This window comes from Beta vulgaris, chromosome 3, assembly GCF_026745355.1.
Source record: "Beta vulgaris subsp. vulgaris cultivar EL10 chromosome 3, EL10.2, whole genome shotgun sequence".
Taxonomy (NCBI): Eukaryota; Viridiplantae; Streptophyta; class Magnoliopsida; order Caryophyllales; family Amaranthaceae; genus Beta; species Beta vulgaris.
The window spans coordinates 32734425-32755385 of NC_079204.1; the positions used below are offsets into that span (position 1 = coordinate 32734425).

At 40.5% G+C, this 20961-nt stretch overlaps 1 protein-coding gene across 1 annotated transcript; it reads right to left on the reverse strand.

The window, feature by feature from the left end:
• Positions 1-7451: 7451 nt before the first annotated feature.
• Positions 7452-13163, reverse strand: LOC104906705 (MLO-like protein 1). Its single transcript, XM_019252449.3, has 14 exons — positions 12963-13163; positions 12590-12647; positions 12274-12497; positions 11370-11486; positions 11161-11218; positions 10948-11033; positions 10769-10843; positions 10571-10659; positions 10425-10474; positions 9834-9874; positions 9536-9745; positions 8983-9050; positions 8836-8896; positions 7452-7873 (listed from the first exon to the last, which is right to left on the reverse strand). The coding sequence occupies exons 1-14, from the start codon at positions 13083-13085 to the stop codon at positions 7691-7693; spliced, it is 1443 nt and encodes a 480-aa protein (XP_019107994.2). The 5' UTR covers positions 13086-13163; the 3' UTR covers positions 7452-7690.
• Positions 13164-20961: the final 7798 nt, after the last annotated feature.

Sequence of the window (20961 nt, forward strand, 5' to 3'; positions counted from 1 at the left end):
AGCGGCGGTATTGCTAGTAACAAAAGAGAAGCAGCAGCATCCCATATACTTTGTCAACCATATCCTTAACGGCTCAGAAAGCTGCTACCAGCTGATTGAGAAAATGGCGTTGGCAGTTGTCATAGCGGCCAGAAAGCGTAGACCCTATTTTGATTGCCATCCAATACAATTGTTAAAGAATCAATCGTTGGAGAAAGCGCTGCAAAGAAAAAATACCTCTGGGCATTTGCTAAAATGGGTCGTTGAGTTGTCGGAGTATGATATCCAGTATAGGCCGCGAACGGCCATAAGGCCCAAGCATTGGCGGATTTCATAACAGAAGCATATGAAGAGGATGAGATGGAAGAAAAAGAATCATTGCTGCTAGAGGTTGATGGGTCTTCACCCGCGAGTGGAGCAGGGGCCGGAATCGTGATAACCAGCCCAGAAGGAAACATTTTTGAATACGCGATCAAGTTTTCATTCCCACCCTCAAATAATGAGTCATAATATGAGGCAGCCATTGCCGGACTGAGAATGTGTATTGCGACAGGAGCTAAGAGCGTTCTTCTAAAAACAAACTCATAGTTGGTTAGCGGCCAACTTAGAGGGGAATTCGAGGCCTGAAAGGCCAATATGATAAAGTATGTGGAGAAGGCCAAAGAGGTAATAGCTTAGCTTGAGCAGTTTGAGGTAGAGGCAATCCCTAGAGCCGAGAATATAAAAGCATATGCACTATCAAAACTTGCCAGCTCAGATTCTGTCACTATTGAAGGGATGGTGGTTATTGACGTCCTCAAAGAGAAAATAAGCATCGCTCAGAAAGTAGTCATGATAAACAGCATAGATCAGCAAGGGGAGTGGTTCACGGAGCTAGTGGAATACAAGCTGATAGGAGTGCTCCCGGCCGATCCTATGTCTGCTAAGAAGCTGCGAAAATAGTCAAATTGGTATGTAATATACCAGAACGAGCTGTACAAAAAGTCATTTAGCTTGCCGTTATCAAAATGTGCAACAGCTGCTGAGGCCGTGAAAATAATAGAGAAAATCCACGAAGGAATTTGCGAAAATCACATTGGAGGAAAGGCACTGGCTCTGAAGGCATGAAGAGCCGGATTCTATTGGCCTAGCATGCTAGCTGATGCACAAAGCTACGTGAAGAAGTGTGATAAATGCCAGAAATTTGCTCATGTGATAAATAGACCCGCGAACGACTTGCAGCCAATCTTGTGCCCGATACCGTTCGCTCAGTGGGGGGTGGATATCTTGGGGCCATTCACTACCGCGACGGGAGGCAGGCGCTTCCTTATTGTGGGAATTGACTATTTTACAAAGTTGATTGAAGCGGAGCCGACAGTAAAGATAAAGGCAAACCAGATAAAGAAGTTTATTTGGCAGAATATCATGACTAGATTTGGAATCCCAGCAGCAATCGTGTTCGATCACGGAGTTCAATTTGATTGTCGTCCCATCCAAGCTTTTCTCACGGATTTTCGGGTCAAATTCGCCTATTTAGCAATATATCATCCGCAGAGTAACGGTCAAGCAGAGGCCGCTAACAAACATATTATGAATGCTTTGAAGAAGAAGTTGGATGAGTTCAAAGGGAAGTGGGTCGAGATGGTACCTGCCGTACCCTATGGGCAAATAGAACAACTAAAAAAGAGGGGACAGGGGAAAGCCCTTTCGGACTGGCCTTTGGCGCAGAAGCAGTATTGCCAGTGAAGGTATGGCTACCCACTTACCGGATTAAACATCATATCCTAGAGAAGAATGATCAAGTATTAAGGGAAAATCTCGACTTCTTGCCCGAGATAAGACTAAGGGCAGAACTGAGAGCAGTAATGTACAAAGACAGGATCAACAAAGCATATAAAAAGAGTCATGGAAAGGCCATTAGCAGAGGGCGAGCTAGTCCTACGACGAAAGGCCGCTACCGGGAAAGCGCACGCTGAAGGAAAATTGTCCGCTAACTGGGAAGGGTCATATGTCATTGCTCGAAAGATCGGTCCTGGTTCCTTTGTCCTTAAGGGAATGGACGGAAAAGAACTCAAAAACTACTAGAATGCTGATGTTTTGAAGAAGTATTATGTTTAGTTAAGCAGAATGTAATGGGTCGAGAGCCTTTGATTAAGTTACATGAATAATATAACTTTTGCCAACGTTCTGCTAAATCTCTTATCTTTATTCTCACATGTTGTTTCAGTGCGTTAACGGTCTTAATACTAACCTAACACAAAAAACTAAAAAGCCAAATAACAGGCAAAGTGCGTTAACGGTCATATGACAGACCTAGCACAAAAATAAAAAGCCATATAACAGGCTAAGTGCGTTAACGGTCATATGACAAACCTAGCACAAAAATAAAAAGCCATATAACAGGCTAAGTGCGTTACCGGTCATATGACAAACCTAGCACAAAAATAAAAAGCCATATAACAGGCTAAGTGCGTTAACGGTCATATGACAGACCTAGCACAAAAATAAAAGGCCATATAATAGGATAAGTGCATTAACGGTCATATGAAAGACCTAGCACTAAAATAAAAAGTCATATAACAAGCTAAGTGCGTTAACGGCCATATGACAGACCTAGCACCAAAATAAAAAGCCATATAACACGATAAGTGTGTTAACGGTCATACGACAAACCTAGCACTAAAACGAGCGCCATATAACAGGCTAAATGCAATAAAGGTCACATGACAAACCTAGCATGCTGGAAAAGGCGGTTAACCACATAAGCATACAAGCGCCAACATAGCAAGAAAAACAGGAAAACAAGGAAATAAGGAAGTACTTCTCCATAAAATTAAAAGTACTGGCTTGGCGGCCAACTACAAAAAGATATACTAGTGGCGGCCAATGTAAAAAGAGGCTTTTGATTGGAATAAAGTACTTAGCAAAACTAAAAACTAATTGTTTACAAACGCCAGCAAAAGGCTTATTACAATATAAAATATCCAAAAGTGTTGCAAGAACAAAATACAAAATTAAAAACTTTTCGAGGAGCAGGAAGAGCTGAAAGATGGCCGCCAAAAGCTTCAAGAGGGAGGAGGTCTTGGCGTCAGAGTTTCTCGGGGATCCACGTCAGCAATGGCATCCTCGTCCGCGAAGTTAGGATCCTCCTCAAAGGGTGAAAGATGTTGGCCGGCAGCATAGGCGTCCTCAATAACGTTCCAGTCAAAGCCAGGAACGGTCTTGCAAACACACCTCATGGCAGCTGCCCAGCCGCCATCATACCTCTTGTGGAGGTCCCTTACGTATCCATCTGAGGCCTTGAATTCAGCAACTGCCTTGGCGGAACCCCGAGCTTCAGCCTCAACAGAGGCATCCAGGACAGCGACCTCCTTCTCAACATTAGTGGTCTCTACGACTTTAGCCAACGCCTTGACATTTTCCTCTATCTCCTCCAACAAGGCTGCTCTGCTCCTCAGCGTAACCACTTCATCCTTCAGTGGCGCTAGCTCATCCTCCACCTCCTTGAGCAGACCCTGGCAAGTCTCCAAAGAAGTCTTATAGGTGTCCGCTAACCTCTGATACCCCAGATATTGCTCAATCAGTTCGACGGCAGCATTTTTGGCCTGTAAAAAGAAAGAGGACGCAAGTCAAAAAAAAATAAAAATAAATGGAGATAGCACAGATCAAACGTACCACAAGCTGGTCATGAGCCAACCGAGCTGAAGGAGCTATCAAGGACCCTGACGGCCTGTCTAAGGGTAATTGCATACCCTTCAGAATCCGGTAGGCCAGGATGCCACCGTTCTCTGGAATGTCAGAGTAGAGAGACTCATCCTCCCTGACGTCCCAGTCAGGTCGATAAATCTTCCCAGTAGTAACAGGTTCTGGGGAAAACGCGGCCGCCACAGAATCACTTAGTGGCACCTCTTTCTTCTTTATCCACTCTCGGTACAGGTAAAAAATACCAAGGGAGAGGTCAGAAAGAAAGCTGGTCTTGGTAATCAACTCCCTTATCTTCTCCTTAATGGAAGAGACAGAGCCTGACTACCAAGAAGCCATTAAGAGGCCCCGGGCCGGTAGCTACAGTAGCCTGCTCCTAAGTCTCCCCTAGAGCATCCGGATCCAGGTCCTCAACCTGGACTACCTCGTTGGCGGTCGAGGTGCCAGGGTCCTCCACAGTTTTCCTCTTATTCGCCGCAGTGTCGGCCGCGGACGGCTCCCGTGGCCGCCTCCTTGTTAAACCACCCCTGGACAAGGTCCAGCCGGCAGTGGACCGGATGGGAATAGCAGGTGATGGCGGCACACTTGTGCTGGCAGCAGCTGCAGCACCAGTGACGGGAACCCGAGTACTAGTTGTCGCCCCACGACCGCGACGGATGTTCTGAGGACCGTTGCGGTTTAGGCCCCTACGACCATTGGTGATGTCATGCGTTGTTTCGTAGTCGGACGGGGGAGCAGGAGGTAAATGAGTCAGGGGTCGAAGATCATCGTCAACACCGAGAATACCAAGATTAAGATGATCAAAGCCTGCAAACAAACAAATAAGAAGATTACAAAATTACATACATGCAAAACAAAAACCTGTTAAGTCTTACTATCATCATCAAATAGACCAATCTGATAGCAATGCTTACCATTCTCATGAGCGGGTGACAGCAGGAAGGCCGACAACGGCTTGTCCCTAGAATATATTTTGAATGAGGAAGCCAGTACAGGGGCTCCTTGGACTTCACCGTCCTCCCATCATCATAAGTAATGATGTAGTCCTCGGAGCTGAAATAGTCATAGGCCGCTAACTCCTCATTAGTTAGCGGATCCAGAGGCAGATGTTCCATATAGGGGGAGGGCTCCGTGAAATGGCGGCGCATGGGATAGTCCTCAAGCACTTGTAACCAAAGAAGGCGTCCTGCCAGCCCTTCAAACCGGTCATCTTAGGCTGGACGGTCATTTTCTTGTCGGATGTCATTCACGACCACCATCCAGCCAGCCGGGAAGACCCATTCTTCTTCAACCAATGAAGATGACGAAACAGATTAATCGTCTAAGGGAAATCCAAAAAGCGTACAACCCAAATGTACGCGATCAAGTTGCGGATCGTCAAGGGAGTTAGTTGCGCCAAGCAGACGTTGAACGCATTCAGAATTTTTATCAAAAAAGAATCCAAAGGGAAACGAAGTCCGAACTCAAAACGGTGAGTATAAACGGCCACATGGCCGGGAGGACACTCGGTTATGATCGATCCCTCTGACGGCACAATCAGCCGATATGTGGACGGCATATGATACAAGTTCCGCGCCACCCTCAGATACGCCAAGTCTAAGGCGTCCTGACGCCATGGTCCATCTATTTCTACAGTTAAAGGACTAGTGGTAGCATCTGCAGGCAGTCAAAGCGCATTAGTTCCCGGCCCGACAGTAATTTCTTCTTCCCGGTCATACTGAGAACTCTCCTCGACCATTGGTACCTTTGAAGGCCCAGCATCACCAGTCCGGCGCTGGTAGACAGCCTCAACATTGTCGTCGCAGGCCACGACAGTAGCAATCGAGTCGCTGTCGTCACCTAGATTAACAACAGGAGGGTTAGGAGTTACAGACTCCTGTAAACGGTCGTAAAAGTCGGACGACACCCTAACGGTCGTACATGATGAGTGTACGCGAAAAAGACTTAACGAAATGAGGAATGAAATCAAAGAGTTACCTGGAAGCGTAGGGTCGCCGGAAAAAGGGAGAAAACAAAGAGCAAAGGTGCCGGAAAAAGCGAGCTAAGTCTCCAAACAGCAAAGCAACACCAAAAGCTAGAGCCTTTAACCGAAGAACCGCTGCAAAACCACGATATTCAAAACGAAGAAAAAAAACCCTGAAAATGGCAGTCAAGAAAAAGGGAAATTTGTAGTGCACTAGAACCGGAAAGATGAAACTAGAAGGTTGGTTAACTTTTCGAGGAAAAAGGGGCACCGAAAGAGCAGTTCTTGAGTAATACAGGTTCAAGTTATGGAGGTTATGTCAGAGAGAAAAAGGAAGAAGAGGAGTTTTCTTTATTTTGAGCAAAGGGTAAAAACTCAGGAAAAAAAACCGCCCATGTATTTATGTACGGACGAGTGGCTGAGATTAAATAAACTCTTCAACTCCTCCTCAGATTCGTGCCAAGTGTCATGGTGAAAGTAAAACCTAATAAAGTATTGGGCGGGATTTCCGGGAAAAGCAATCATTAACTTTTCGAAATTCTTCAACTCCCCACAGTGACACGTGGCACCCATCAGATTTATCCCATTAAAAAATTAAATGTAACAAAAGCACTCGCGTCCATCCAACAACATCCTTAGCGGTCAAGACCCCAAAAGATGCTGGGGGCTAGTTGTATGGGTATAACCCAAGTACCTTAGCAGCCACACATAAAGTGTCCGCGAGCATGGTACAGGACGCGAGTATGATAAAGACATCCACATCTCCACAAAAGTCAGTTCATCCCCAAAGACCGGCAACGTTGGCGGACACCTAACAAGACAAAAGTAAGGGAATCTTCCCACCTGTCAAGTGCATCATAACCCTACACGTGTCGAAGGGTTACACACCCTGTCAGAGGAATAATACTTCTATAAATACCCCACTAGTACTATTCTGCAGGTACATTGTCTCACACACTAAAAATAGCTTATCTCCCTCTCTTTAATTTCTCTCTCTAAATCCCAGTGGGACCATTACTGACTTGAGCGTTGGAGGGGGTTTCCTCACAACCACCCCGAGGGTAGCTCACGTTTGCGTATTGTGCAGTCACACAGCAAGGACGTCACTCCACTTCTTTGGCAGACTCTACTGAGGACGTCAATTGTTTCAACACCGAAACAAGAGGGTTGGGAAGAAAGGAAGAGACGTACCTCGGAGCACGACAAGGGCCCAAACAAGCGCCAAGCCAAGGAGAGCTATAGGGCGAAGCTGGATGTTCTATCTTGGAGAACGAGGGAGACTGCCCACCAGTCACCAGACCTCTTTTGTCCTCATTAAAATTGATGGGGCTTGAAAATTGAACAAAATATCTGGGATATCACACGCTGGTATTGGTTAGGTGGTCTTTGGACATAACCATAACAGGGCTCTTGGAGAAAGCTATATATATCTAAGTTTGCACTCCTAGTGGAACTCCTTGCAATATGGAGTGCCATAATGAAGGCCGAAGTTCGTGATAAGGCTACTATCATATGGACATATTCGAAAGAAAATGTCCATTGCTTCAAAAAGCCGAAGAAGGCGGATATGTTTCTCAAATTCTTAGTCTTGGATATTAGAAAAATGCCTTTATCTTCTGCTTCTTTCAGTGTATTATACTAGTTGCTTGAGCATACGTCCAGGACCCCCATGTGTTGGCTGCCTCTAGGGACTGGGCGAACGGGCTCGTAACTTTATCTTTAATCTCGCGTTGCCAAGAAAAAAGAATGTACATCAACATCAGACAAACTTGTTTGTACAAACATGTTTAATAAACACCAGACCTAATTGTTAGCACAATTCTGATAAATGTTAGCTTTACTGATACACTTACATTGAGAATTTCCATCATACAATTTGGAAGGCCAATCCAAGGAGTAAAACAAGTCCATAATTACATTACTTCTAATATTTGAACCTATCGAATATTCGAATAATATTGAGATAACATAATCATGAACTAATTTATTTTTAGTTTTTGACAAGAAATCATGAACTTTTACTGCCTCTATTCTACATTGAGAACTTTTTCTAGATTACTGTTTTGATCAATTATTAGTAGTGATAAGATCTAATTCTGCGCTTAAAAAAATTTCTTGACTTTCCCGTGGATTTGCCATCTGAATAGATGCTGCTGTTGTAGAATCTCCAGGAGTCTTGTCTTCTGTAAGATGATAGCTAGAACCAGAGACATGCCTTTCCATCGCCTCCTCATTGAAGGAACTTCCCATCTTCAATGAAAAAATACAGCATTATTAGATTTATTCTGATATATTTTTTTTTCTTTACACAGTCTCCAACACTCACATTTACTCAATAATCTTTGATTAAATACTACTTTTTCTTTGGGGGGCCCTTATGAAACCCCTCGGTAAGAAGAATTCCTCTGTTCCTCTCGGCGGCCTTGGTACAAGATCACTCATCGTCTCATCCTCAAGTCCAACAAGAGCCAACACCCCCCTCCCCTAGGCCCCAACATTAAAATTATGCTCCCACCAAAATTTAAACCTTGGTCTCCCATGTGCGAAGTAAAAAGTCAATACCATTTTACCAAAGGGTCCTTGGTAATTAATTAAACACTACTATAAAGATGAAAATTCGTAAAAGTTGTGACAAGATACGGTATGACAATACTTTCTTATTCTATGTAAACATTAGTGAAAAAATATGGTAAGGTTGATGAACATTGACTTGAAGAAAATGAAATGCACCCAGTGCTTAGGGCACAGGGAGTATATAAAAAGCTACTCCCTCTGTTTCAAAATATAAGGCGCGCACGATATTCGAGTTCGAACTTTGACCGTTAATTGCTCTCAATATATGTTGGTAGAAAATTTCAAAAAGTAATGTTATTATAGTATTTTCAAGACGAATCCAATGATATTTTGAAAGGGAGGGAGTAGCTTTGTGGTCAAAGTAAATTTTTGTAGAGCGTGAATCCCTTATATTTTGAAAGGGGGAGTAATCATTTTGTACCAAAGATAAAGATATATATTTTATGCTATTCGACTAAGATAAACGGTCTATTCGAATCTAGTGTCTACGTATTGGAAAATATCATGTTCTTGTTTGAAATGAAGGATCCAAGAGATGTGTTGTGTCAGTCATTACAGGATTCAACATACACCCAAGGTAAATGAAGGTGTCAAGTAACAAGATAAATGATAACTTAAAGATGATGACTTATAATTACCTGTGTTACAATTGCATAGAGTGGTAGAGTGCTATAACTGCAAATGGTTTGAACGACCACCCTTCAACAAGAAAATTATTGAGGTAAGATTTAATCACGCATAATATCTTAAATATAAGGTCAATAAATAGTTTGAAGAAATGTTACATTATAAGTATTCTTGCATAGACATATTTAGCTTCACCCATGACACACGAGTTAATACCGAATTTAATCTGTAAGTAAACGAAGAGACAAGATCTCTGTAAATAAACGAAGAGACAACATCTGTGAGTTTCACTAAGGCTCTATTTGGTAGGGCGTAAAACGTTTTTCTGGAAAATTGTTTTCCTCTATTTTGAAATTTATATTGTTTGGTTGGCAAAAGAACGTAAAACCATTTTCCCTTAGGGTAAAATTACTATCTCAATGATCGAAAATCATTTTCTTTCAAAATGAAGGGAAAATTATTTTCATTATCTCTCTTGTACACTCTTCTCACTACCTCCTTATTTTCCCCTTCATTTTCCTTTCCTTTCATCATTTTTCTTACATGAAACCAAACAACGGAAAACTAATTTTGAAATTGTGTCTTCCATTGTAAATTGTTTTCCATGAAAATCATTTTACACGCTGAAAATGTCTTACACTCTACCAAACGGAGCCTAAGTTTAGTTTGCAATTTGGGACTTAATTTGTAGTTGAATATTGAGAGCCTAACCAGCATCCAGAAACAAATTGCAAACCCAAATGAGTTTACAAATAAAATGACATGGATCAAGGACAGGAGAAATCTAGGTTGGCTGAGCCAAAAGTGTTCATCTGAAAGATGGATACTTATAGAACCAACAAGCACGCTATGTCTTTGAGCCACATAGATTGCCAACTCTGTGATAACTTGTTCCAGTTTGGTTCCGACCACTAGTAAGAGCTGCAGAATGAAGTTAGACTTAAATATAATTGTTATGTACTAATATTGCATTCATAAGTATGCGTAGGCTTTGGTTTTTGCTACTTACAATCAGGGGGAAGAATGATAACCAAAAATATATGTTCCAACCTGCAACAAGTGCTAATGCGGTCAAAAATACTTACACACATCATGTGGATACATGAATTATAAGGCTATGTTGAGTTCACGATACTTGTATTGATCTAATTTTAACTTATTTGAGACTAGCCTTACATGCACGCCATGCGTGCGATAGTATATGAAGTAGAAAATGAAATTAATTGAGTAGAAAAACTGTCTTTACATTTTTTTTAGAAAAAATTGATGGTTAGTTTAAATGTCCTACTTTTCCCCCTTTTTTTATTCAAAATAAAACAGTTAGTTATCTCCCTATTTTTTTTCTTTTATTCTTTTTTCTATTTTTTGGTGTCCCCCATGTGTTGCCTTATATAATAGAGATCTGATATAAATTTATATAACCTGTTCTGAACTTTTTATCCTAATCTGTTCTGAACTTATTTTTTCTCTTTTTATTTGATCTGAATATGTTATTACTGATAGGAAATAATCTGAAATAAGCAATAAGTCCTGAGATCGGGTGAACTAAGCAAAACTTAACAGAGAACATTCTTGTATTATTTGAGAGACAGTAAAATACCTGCCACATTTAGTGTCAACGAAATAACAACAAATATCCAAAGGAACCAACTGCAACAAGAAATTTGCAAGTATTAGAGAGAGTGAGAGACGATTGAGGTTCAGATATCCAATAGAGGTTAATTGACTTCAATGAAATGTGGTTACCTAGTTGAAACAACTTCCTCAAAATCAGCTTCATAAGCATACACCATGTATTTGTGAAAGTTAAATTTTTGATTTGCATTGCAATGTGTCTAAAATGGCAAAAGGGATCATAATGTTATGAACACATCACGTAAAATTTAATACCAATTACCAAGCGGAGAATTCTAAACGTTGAACTCTATTCAACTTTTAAGATACCAAAATGAAGCCCAATCTCATTGCTGTATAATCTGCTTTTGTTACTATTCCAGCTAGGTGCTTCAAGAATGAAATCTGCATGCTCAAATATAAGATATCAGAATGACAAATGTCGGCAAAAATTGGTTGAAGACGAATGTCAAGAGCGCTATATATAATTCATATTATCATATACTTACAGCATAGTTTCTTTTGTTAGCATCAACACCTTCAAACCGCTCCTTAATAAATGTCAGGCTTCGGATATCAATGAATCTATCCTTGTCTAAGAAGATGAGATCATGATTAAAAACCTTAATACAAGTCTAAGAGTAGCACTAAATCATTAAAGGAACTTAATTACAACTCTTTGCTCACAGCGATCCTAAGGAAGGAAGCATAAAAGGGATTACCACCGATGACATCAATCCGCTTTCTAATAGATTCCTCCCATTTCCGCCACTGACTTATCTACAGTTTGTAATGCACCCAAGTAGAGAAACATTACTTATTGTGACTATTCCAAATAAGGGAAATGTCACACTTATTAAGAAACGGAGGTAAGTATGATTTTAAAGATTTCTAGAACTCTCATAGTGGCGTTGAGTTGCAGATATGTTACCTTCAGTCTTCCGAGGAGAAATGTGATTGTACAGCTTACCACATGCACAATTGCTAATATAAAGATAAGGTAATGGAGTTCATGAAGTACCCCAACAGATACAAGAAAAGTCTTTCCCTGCAGAACAATAAAACATGAGTGAGCGACCGTATCTACTCCCTCGTCTGCTGTGTTTGTTCTTTCCCTCCTGTACTAGGAAGTTTCTCTTTGTTGTTCTTGTTCAAAGTCTTTCTTCTTATTGCCTTTCCTTATCTTGTTCTTCTCAACTTATTAAGAAAGTTTTAGCAAATACTTGTATTAGTTAAGTTCAAGTTAAGGCATATAACAAGCTAAGTTCAACCCAAAAAAAAGTTAGCATCAGTATACATAAGTTGCTTACAAAAACTCCAGCAAAAACTAGTTCATAAAAAAAGTTGAGTCTGCAAAAATATTTTCAGTTGACTAAAATAAGTGCAGTTTAGTAAAAATAACTCGAGGACAACAAAGCTTATTCCTCAGTCCACCAACCGTGGACCATTTCTCTATCATCATTCATCATCAAGTCCCATATTAAACAAACCTAACTAAGATACAATCCTAACATTAGGCAACTTCCTAAAATATTATCTCTACAATTTCATGTTAGTATTGGCAAAAATTATTAAAAGAGACGGTCTAAGTTTAATATAAAAGTGGACCTGGTCACTAAATGGATTAAAACTAGTCACCGAAAGAAATTAACCTAGTCACTATTGAGTTGATTTTCTTTTAAATATTGGGTTTACCTTTGCCTAATTTTAATTTAAAAATAGGCTGTCTCTTACAAGACACTCTATAGTATTGGATGTCCAATACTAGATGTGTTGACACTTTCTGAGTATTACATAGGCTAAAAATTAAAGATAAATGGTACGTTAATGACAACCTCTGGGCACGTGGAAATGGTATTTTCCTCAGCTAAAAGACGACCTCCTCCAGCGGAAAGGAGAGAGGTCTGGAAATGGGTGGTAGCTTTACTGGTTGACTCATCATCATAATCATAATCACAAGGGATCCATTTCTTGGCTAACTTTTCTGGTATGCAGGTTTTTGCAATATTATCTTGGAAAACAGCGAGTAACAGTGATACGAACCCCAATAGCATCAGCTCTGCAACAGAAAAATAACATTAGAGCACATCCCTGACCATGAAGAAAGAACAGTACAAGAAAAAGATGACATGGAACTCATCATCTCATCACCTTCTTTGATCTGCTGCAAGGCCTCATAAAGATGTTTCTTTTCTTTCCTTTTCAACCTCTGCAAGTTTTCTTGCTTTTAGTTTTTAAAATTGGACAAATTTGCATGGACTAAAACTATGTTTGGTTGGACGGAAACCATTTTATACGAAAAGTAATTCAAAATTTTCTTTCATTTGGTTTAGAATTTTTTTTTCTCATTTTGTACAAAAGGAATGCCAAAATTTCCTTTGGTTTCTTTTCACTTTAACTTTACTAAACCAAACAAATTATGAAATCTGGACTTTTAATTCATAAAAATAATTTTGTATTCAACCAAACACATCATAAGGTCCTTAAAAAAGGATGGGGAAAAGAGAAAAAGGGAGAGACTTGCCTGACCAAGGTACATGAGAAGTTTATCAATGGCCCAAGAAATGGCAACGATAATAAACACCACGCTTCCAATAACCCATGATGGTGTAGACTCGAATGATGGTCCTCCTCTTCCACCCGCCATATTTCTTACCGTTAATAATTCAATATTTCTGATTGAACCCGTTTATTAGCTTTTGGTGATTTAAAGATAGTACAATTTAAAAATATTAGTTTTTGGAGCAAAAGTTCAATAATTTTATGGTCGTAGTGAAAGTGCTTGCACATCTCTATTTTAAATGACATTTCATGTAACTAATCAATGATAGATTAGCAGGCCTAAGAAGAGTTCAAAATTTTTTCTTATGTGCAAATATCAAAGTCAATATGCTAATAATTAGGTTAAGCTTGGAGATTTCATTAATCATGAATGAGAAATATATACAAGGGCAATTAGGAAATCCTTAATTGGGTTACTCATATAATAAAATGGGGTTACTTTTGTGAACAATTTTGAGGGAGATGGATGAGTAACCCAATTAATTCATACTGGTAATGTCATTTAATCTATGAGTAACCTCATTTAATCTTATGAGTAACCTCATTTAATTCATACTAGTAACCTCATTCATTTATATAAGTAACTTCAATAAATCAGACGAGTAACCTCATTTAATCATACGAGTAACCCCAAAGGTTGACAAAAGTAACCGCATTTATTCAAACGAGTAACCTCATTCATTCATAAAAGTAAACTGGTTAGTAACCTCATTTATTCAAATGAGTAACCTCATTTGTTCAAAAAAGTAACTTCGTTTTTTTATACGAGTAACCTCATTAGTTCACAATATTAACATTATTTAATCATAGGATGACCCTATTTGATCAAGCAACCCCAATTGTTCACAAAAGTAACCCCATTTTATTATATGAGTAACCCTACTTTTATCATATGAGTAACCCAATTAATTCATACTAGAAATGTCATTTAATCTATGAGTAATCCCATTTAATCTTATGAGTAACATAATCAATTGATACTAGTGACCTCATTTATTTATACAAGTAGCTTCCATCAATTATACGAGTAACCTCACTTAATCATACGAGTAGCGCCAAAGGTTCACAAAAGTAACTGCGTTTGCTTATAAGAGTAACCACATTTCTTTATAGGAGTAACACCCTTTTATTTTTAAAAGTAACTACATACTCATACAAGTAACTCCATTTGGTCATAAGAGTAAACTCCATCCGTTCATACGAGTAACTCCATTTGTTTATAAGTGTTTGTGCATAAGGGTCAATTTCAAAAGGTCATATCTCACATAACACTTAATATTTTAGAAACATTCAAGTTGGAGATGAAAATTTGGCTTGATAGCTTTCCAACGTCTGGTCAAAAGCTCAATTCTGATGAGAAACGAGTGAGATATGACCATTTGAAAATGACTTGACGTGCTAACAGCGTGTCGCGTGCAGCCACACCTGTAATTTCGCGTGTGACCGGCCACACACAAGACGTGCTGTATAGATGAGAAAGCCTATGAAGAGTTCAAAATTTTTCGTATGGACAAATATCAAAGTCAATATGCTAATAATTAGGTTAAGCTTGGAGATTTCATTAATCATGAATGAGATATATATATACAAGGGCAATTAGCAAATCCTTATAAATTAGGAAACAATCAAGATAATCTCTCCTCAATATAGGCTAATAATATGGCCTAATATTAGTCTAACACCCTGTAGGCGTGGATTTTAAATATTTTTAATGCCTACACGCGGTGTGAGCGCGTTTATTTGACTACTCAATTGTTAAGGTTTTATTTTAAATTCGTTTTGAAGCGGTTTAGATCGAAGAGCGTAACAACTTTCAGGCGGAGCAATCGTGGAACCAACTTTATAGTATGATCAATAATTGGAATTGATTTGACAGGTGTAAGTATTTTGAGATTCGTAATAGTATTCGGAAGTATTCGTGAGTTTTGTATTCATTAAAATAATAATTTCTAACCGTCTTTGATTCGGGAAATCCGTCTATATTTATTGGTAAAAGGGAACATGCGCTGCACGCGTGTGCTACGCTAGGCGCAGGCCTACGTGGCAGGTGCAATGACACGCGTCGTGCACAGATTGGCACGCCTGACATGGTACATCCAGTTAAAAGCTCACACATGTAAACGCGTTGTTGTAAAGATTAAAAAAAGTAGCTTGCGTCTCATATAGGACTTGCGTCAAACACAGGACTATGTGTGAGTCACAAGTACATGTGTTAGTCACCCATTAGCGCGTCTGACGCGATCTGGCCAATGTGTTGGACGCACGTGGCGGCTGAGCGCAGCCGTCGCATCAGGCGCATATTCTAATATATTCGTTTTTCAATTCTATGCGTGCTTTTAAGATGCTATTTTTATCTCTAAAAATCCGTAGATTGAATTTTACGGAATCAAAATCTGATTTATGCTCTAAAGACAATAATAAAAGTATTTATGAAAATATTTAGTAAAATAATAAGTATTCAATTAAGCTCTTTAAAATGGACTTAAAATATTTTAGAGGTTTAATTTACAATTAAACATCATGGATAATTAATTGGGCTTTTATAATATTATTTCAAAACAAATATGGCCTAGTTATTCGAATTGCTCCTCCATTAGGCCGTGCCAACTAATATCGCGGTATATTTTATCATTGGACCTTTAAACGAGGAGATCCGATCATGGCTCTACAGAAGCCCCCACTTTGACTGAGGTTTGCAAAATCGAAAGCTAAAGTACACGTGTCGAGATGGAGAATGATTTCAGATGCTCTACAATCCAAAATCATTCTTCTACGCTTGTACCTGCAAAACAAGCAAAAGATTCAGGAACATACATACATGAAATATATTTGCAATGTAATTGTAAATTTGCAAAAATAAGATGATAGGTGGAATTGAGATGATAAAGCTATTGGTTGTTCCGCTCCAGGGCAAGTTTGTGTATAGCTATTGGTTGTCCTGTTCCACAAGGCTGAGTTGTTGGTTGTACTGCTCCACAAGGCTGAGCTGTTGGGTGTCCCACTCCAGGGAAAATTATGTAGAGCTATTAGTTGTCCCCTCCGCGGGGCTAACCTATTGGTTGTCCCTCTCCATGGTAAATTGTGTAGAGTTATTAGTTGTCCCCTCCACATGGTTGAGTTATTGGCTATCATGCTCTAGGGTAAATTATGTAGAGCTATTGGCTGTCCCGCTCCACATGGCTGAGTTGTTGGTTGTCCCACTCCAGGTCAAATTGTGTAGAGCTATTGGATGTCCCGCTCCACAAGACTGAGTTGTTGGCTGTCCCGCTCCAGGGAAATTGTATAGAGCTATTGGTTGTCCCGCTCCACAGGGCTGAGTTGTTCGTTGTCCCGCTTAGAGCAAATTGTGTAGAGCTATTGGTTGTCCCGCTCCATAGGGCTAAGCTATTGGTTATCCCGCTTCACTGGGCTGAGCTATTGGATGTCTTGCTCCAAGGCAAATTGTGTAGAGCTATTAGTTGTCCCGCTCCATAGGCCTGAGCAATTGGTTGTCCTGCTCTAGGGAAAATCATGTAGAGGTATTGGTTGTCCTACTCCATAGGGCTGAGCTGTTGGCTGTCTCGCTCTAGGGCAAATCGTGTAGAGCTATTGGTTGCCCCGCTCCTCAAGGCTGAGCTGTTGGTTGTCCCGCTCCAAGGCAAATTGTGTAGAGCTATTAGTTGTCCCGCTCCACATGGCTGAGCTATTGGTTGTCCAGCTCTAGGGTAAATTGCGTAGAGTTATTGGTTGTCTCGCTCCACAGGGATGAGCTATTGTTTCTCCTGCTCCAGGGTAAATTGTGTATTTGATTGAAAGTGGTTCCCAGACCTAACAGTTTGTGTGCTGTTATCGACAGTTTGTGTCTCATCAACGATTTTACTGAGTATTCATTGTCTCTTGAGTGATAAACGTTGATAATTGGTAAGATGGAAAAATCGTATTTTTTTGCAAACTTTTGAAAGTTAGTTGAATTTTCTCGCATAATGTCGTAACGAACATTTGAAATCATTTGGGATTAAGCGCGTGGGCCTCGCTTGGCTAAGCAACCCCCAAGCGTGATGTACAGGAATATGCGCCAGACGCACATCCCTGCGCTTGGCGAGGGATGTTGCGCTGGATGCAGAGTTTTGCGTCAGACACAAGGTTTGTCGGTGCGCCTAGACCACATGGCGCGTGAGTCGCATGTCTTTAAATGACCTAAAAAACAATGACGCTTATATTTCCTCCCCATTTGTTTCTTTCTCCGTTGTTTTCACTTCTCTCTCTCCTCTCATACTTCGAAACTCCATTTTGCATTTCAAAGCTTCAAACTTGTTAGATCTTTAATGTTTCTTTAATCTAATAAGCTAGTGGAGTGATTATTTTAACTTGTTTTCCAAGTTTGTAAGGTTTTTGGGCAATTAATTTTGGTCGCTTTTTAAGGGTTTCAGATTTGACTTTTTCGAATAATTTCGAGCCGTTTTTTGGCCACACCGACCATATTTCGGCATCACCAGGTCGGTGTTCTTCCCCTCTCTTTTATGTTTTTTGTATTTTTCGTTTCTTTATGTTATTTTCGATTTTCCTCATCTCTTTTGTATTTTGTTGCTGACTTTCTAACAGGTTGGTGCGTTGGGCGCACGAGCCTGGCTCCTGACGTGCCTTTGCCAAATTTATTTAAAACGCGTTTAAAAGATTTCTTTTATCCTTTAATTACACCGGATAAAATCTGATTTTAACTATATAAAAAATATCTTTTGAAAATCTCCTGCAGTCGGTTAAGGAAGAGAGCAGCAAAGTTAATTCGGGCTCTATGGTGGGCCCCGTCAGTGGCCAACCAAAGAACCAGCAGCTCGTCCTTCCTCAACTGCCCGGCATCCTGTTTAGGAAAGATGGTGTAAACCAACATCCTATGGAAGTATCGGAGAGCAAGATGGATGATCTCCGACGCTTTGGACGAGTTCGCCCGAAACGGAGTCGTGCCATTGGTGATCTTAGCCCACCATTCCTGCTCATTGTACCCCTGCCAAATGGTGCCCAAAGGGGCATCACAAGGGGAACTAGAATCCATCCCAAATGCCTCATAGAATTCGTTGAAAGAGAGTGTTCTAACTTGACTAAACATACGACCCTGAATAGTTAGAACACCTGTGTCCTCCTCCCTACTTATGTTCAACGTACTCAAGAATTCGAGTGTAAGTTGATCATAAGTAGGTTCACGGACGGCAAGGAAGTCTGATAGCCCTACATTATCTGTCATCTCCCTTATCATCGATTCGATGTTAAGGTTGACGCAGGTAGTGTAGTCATAGAACTTCGTGGGACAAAGTGTGTGCTCAGAATGTCGTGTAAAAATTTGTTTTTGAGTCGCATTCGGAAATTTCAGAGCATAGAGGGGTGGGGGATTAGAGCTAGACGAGGGTCCTTGTGAAGAGGACCCGGTCTTTGCTCTCTTAAACCGAGAGGAAGAGCCTTCACCACTAGTTATTCCCATGGTGGTAAAAAAAAATTGTTTTTTTAAAAAAGGGGAAGGATAAGTGACGGTATGTTGCAACAACACACCACAAAACTGACTCTCCACACAAAGAAACACACAAAAAAATGAAAATCAACCACACAAAGAAACACACAAAAAAATGAAAATCAAAAGGAAAGAAAAACTAAACCTAAAATCTACCAGCTAACCAATCCACAAGCAATAGCAACCAAGTTGCTAACAAGCAAGAAGTATAGTTACTTCAAGAATTTCACCACTCAGAAAGTGCTTCTCAACACAAATTCATCAAACCAACCACAATAAGTGCAAGATAATCAACAACACTTAGCAATTCACGCAATATATTTCACAAAAATTCAGAATATCATGAAATTATCACATAAAACATGAAATCGCACTTGTTCATCACAACATCAAGCACAAAAGTGAGCAAAGTTCATGAATAATCAAAAATTTATGGAAAATAAGCATGCAATCTAAAAGGAAACACACTAGAAGTCCAAATAACTAGATTATAGATGAAAAACAAGGGTGAGAAGAAGAGTTACCAACATGAAGATGAAAATCCCCAAATTTGAAACCCTAGAAATTCAAAACCTTCCAAAATCCCAAATTTTTTTGCTCTTGAATGTTGTAGAGAGGAAGGTGATGAAGATTCCAGTGAGAAAAGTCGTCGGAAGTCGCCGGAAAATGAGTGTGGTGGCCGGATCTAGAGAGGAGGAAGAGAGAGAAAGTGAGTGAGTATGAGAGTATGTTCGAAAATATGAGGGAAGGAGATGTGAAGGCCGAAGAAAAATATAACTGAAGCCGCATTTTTGCCCAGCCGAGTTTGGTGCGGGCGCACCTCCTCCAGGTGCGGGCGCACCAAACGAAAAAAAATTAAGAAAACGTTTGGTGCGGGCGCGCCACGAAGAGGTGCAGGCGCACCAGACCCTTCTGTTTGTTAATGAAAATTTCCGGAGGATCTGGTGCGGGCGCACCTAGTGGAGGTGCGGGCGCACCAGAGGTTTTTTCGAAAAAATTTTGGAAAATTCTATATGGTGACCCTCAACTTTTTTAAATTCTATTTGGTAGACAATTTTTATCTTTCCTCTATTTGGTAACCCTCTACTCTATTTTTTTAATTTTATTCAACCTTATTGCATTTTAAAATCATTTTTTAATTTAAAAACTGATTTTTCAATTACAAAAAACTGATTTTGAAATTTAAAAAAAAAAACCCAAATCCTCCCCCACCATTACCACCCATCCCACCCTCCTTTCCCCTCCCTTAGCCTGTGACCACAACAAATTCCGGCGACCCCTCCCATTCCCTTCTCCATTTCCGGCGCCCAATACCTGTTTCCGGCACCCCCTCCCCTTCCCTTCTCCATTTCCGACACCTCCTCCCTTTCCTTTCTCCATTTCCGGCGACCCCTGCTCTTCCTTTCTCAATTTTCGGAGCCCCAGCCCTGTTTTCGGCGCCCCCTCCCCTTCCCTTCTCCATTTCCGGTTCCCTTCCCTGTTTCCGGCGCCCCCTCCCCTTCCCTTTTCCATTTTCGACCTCGGCCACGCCAACTCCCTACCCCTCCCTCAATTTCGACCGCCTCCCCAACTCCCTACTCCATTTCCGCTTTTCCTGTAGGTTAAGGTTCCAGGGAATCGGTTTCGTCGAGGTGGTTTTGCAGGAGTAGGGAAAGAGAGTGGATTCTGGGATGGGGTTATTTTCGATAAGGGAGGAGGTCGGAAATGGAGAAGGGAAGGGGAGAGGGTGCCGGAAACAGGGGAGGGGGGCCGAAAATGGAGAAGGGAAGAGGAGGGGACGCCGGAAACATGGAGGGGGAGCCGGAAATGGAGAAGGGAAAGGGAGGGGTCGCCGCAAACATGGAGGGGGCGCCATAAATGGAGAAGGGAAGGGTAGGGGTGGCCTCTATTTACGGTGGTCACAGGGTAAGGGAGGGGAAAGGAGGGTGGGATGGGTGGTAATGGTGGGGGAGGATTTGGGTTTTTTTTTTTTAAATTTCAAAATCAGTTTTTTGTAATTAAAAAAAAATCAGTTTTTAAATTTAAAAATGATTTTAAAATACAATAAGGTTAAATAAAATTAAAAAAAATAGAGTAGAGGGTTACCAAATAGAGGAAAGATAAAAATTGTCTACCAAATAAAATTTAAAAAAATTGAGGGTCACCATATAGAATTTCCCAAAAAAATTTTAAAAATGTGCGGGCGCACGTTGACTAGGTGCGGGAGCACCTAAGTCTTCTGTTTTTTCTGAAAAAAGTTCTCAAAATCTTGTGCGGGCGCACCTTGTGGAGGTGTAGGCGCACCAAATTTTTTTTCAAAATTTTTCCAAAGGTGCGGACGCACCTTGAGGAGGTGCGGGAGCACCTACCTCTTCTGTTTTTCTCAAAGAATCTTCTTAAAACATGGTGTGGGCGCACCGTTCGAAGTTTTCGAAATTCATTCTTCTTCAATTACTCCTTTTTCACTCCATTTTTCATAAAAACCATATGTCTCAAAGTAGCT

Coding starts and splice junctions, on each gene's coding strand:
- LOC104906705 (XM_019252449.3), bottom strand. CDS start 13,085: ATGGCGGGTGGAAGAGGAGGACCATCATTCGAGTCTACACCATCATGG. Junction 11,034..11,160: donor GCGGATTGATGTCATCGGTG/GTAATCCCTTTT, acceptor TCATCTTCTTAG/ACAAGGATAGATTCATTGAT. Junction 10,844..10,947: donor CTAACAAAAGAAACTATGCT/GTAAGTATATGA, acceptor TTGAGCATGCAG/ATTTCATTCTTGAAGCACCT.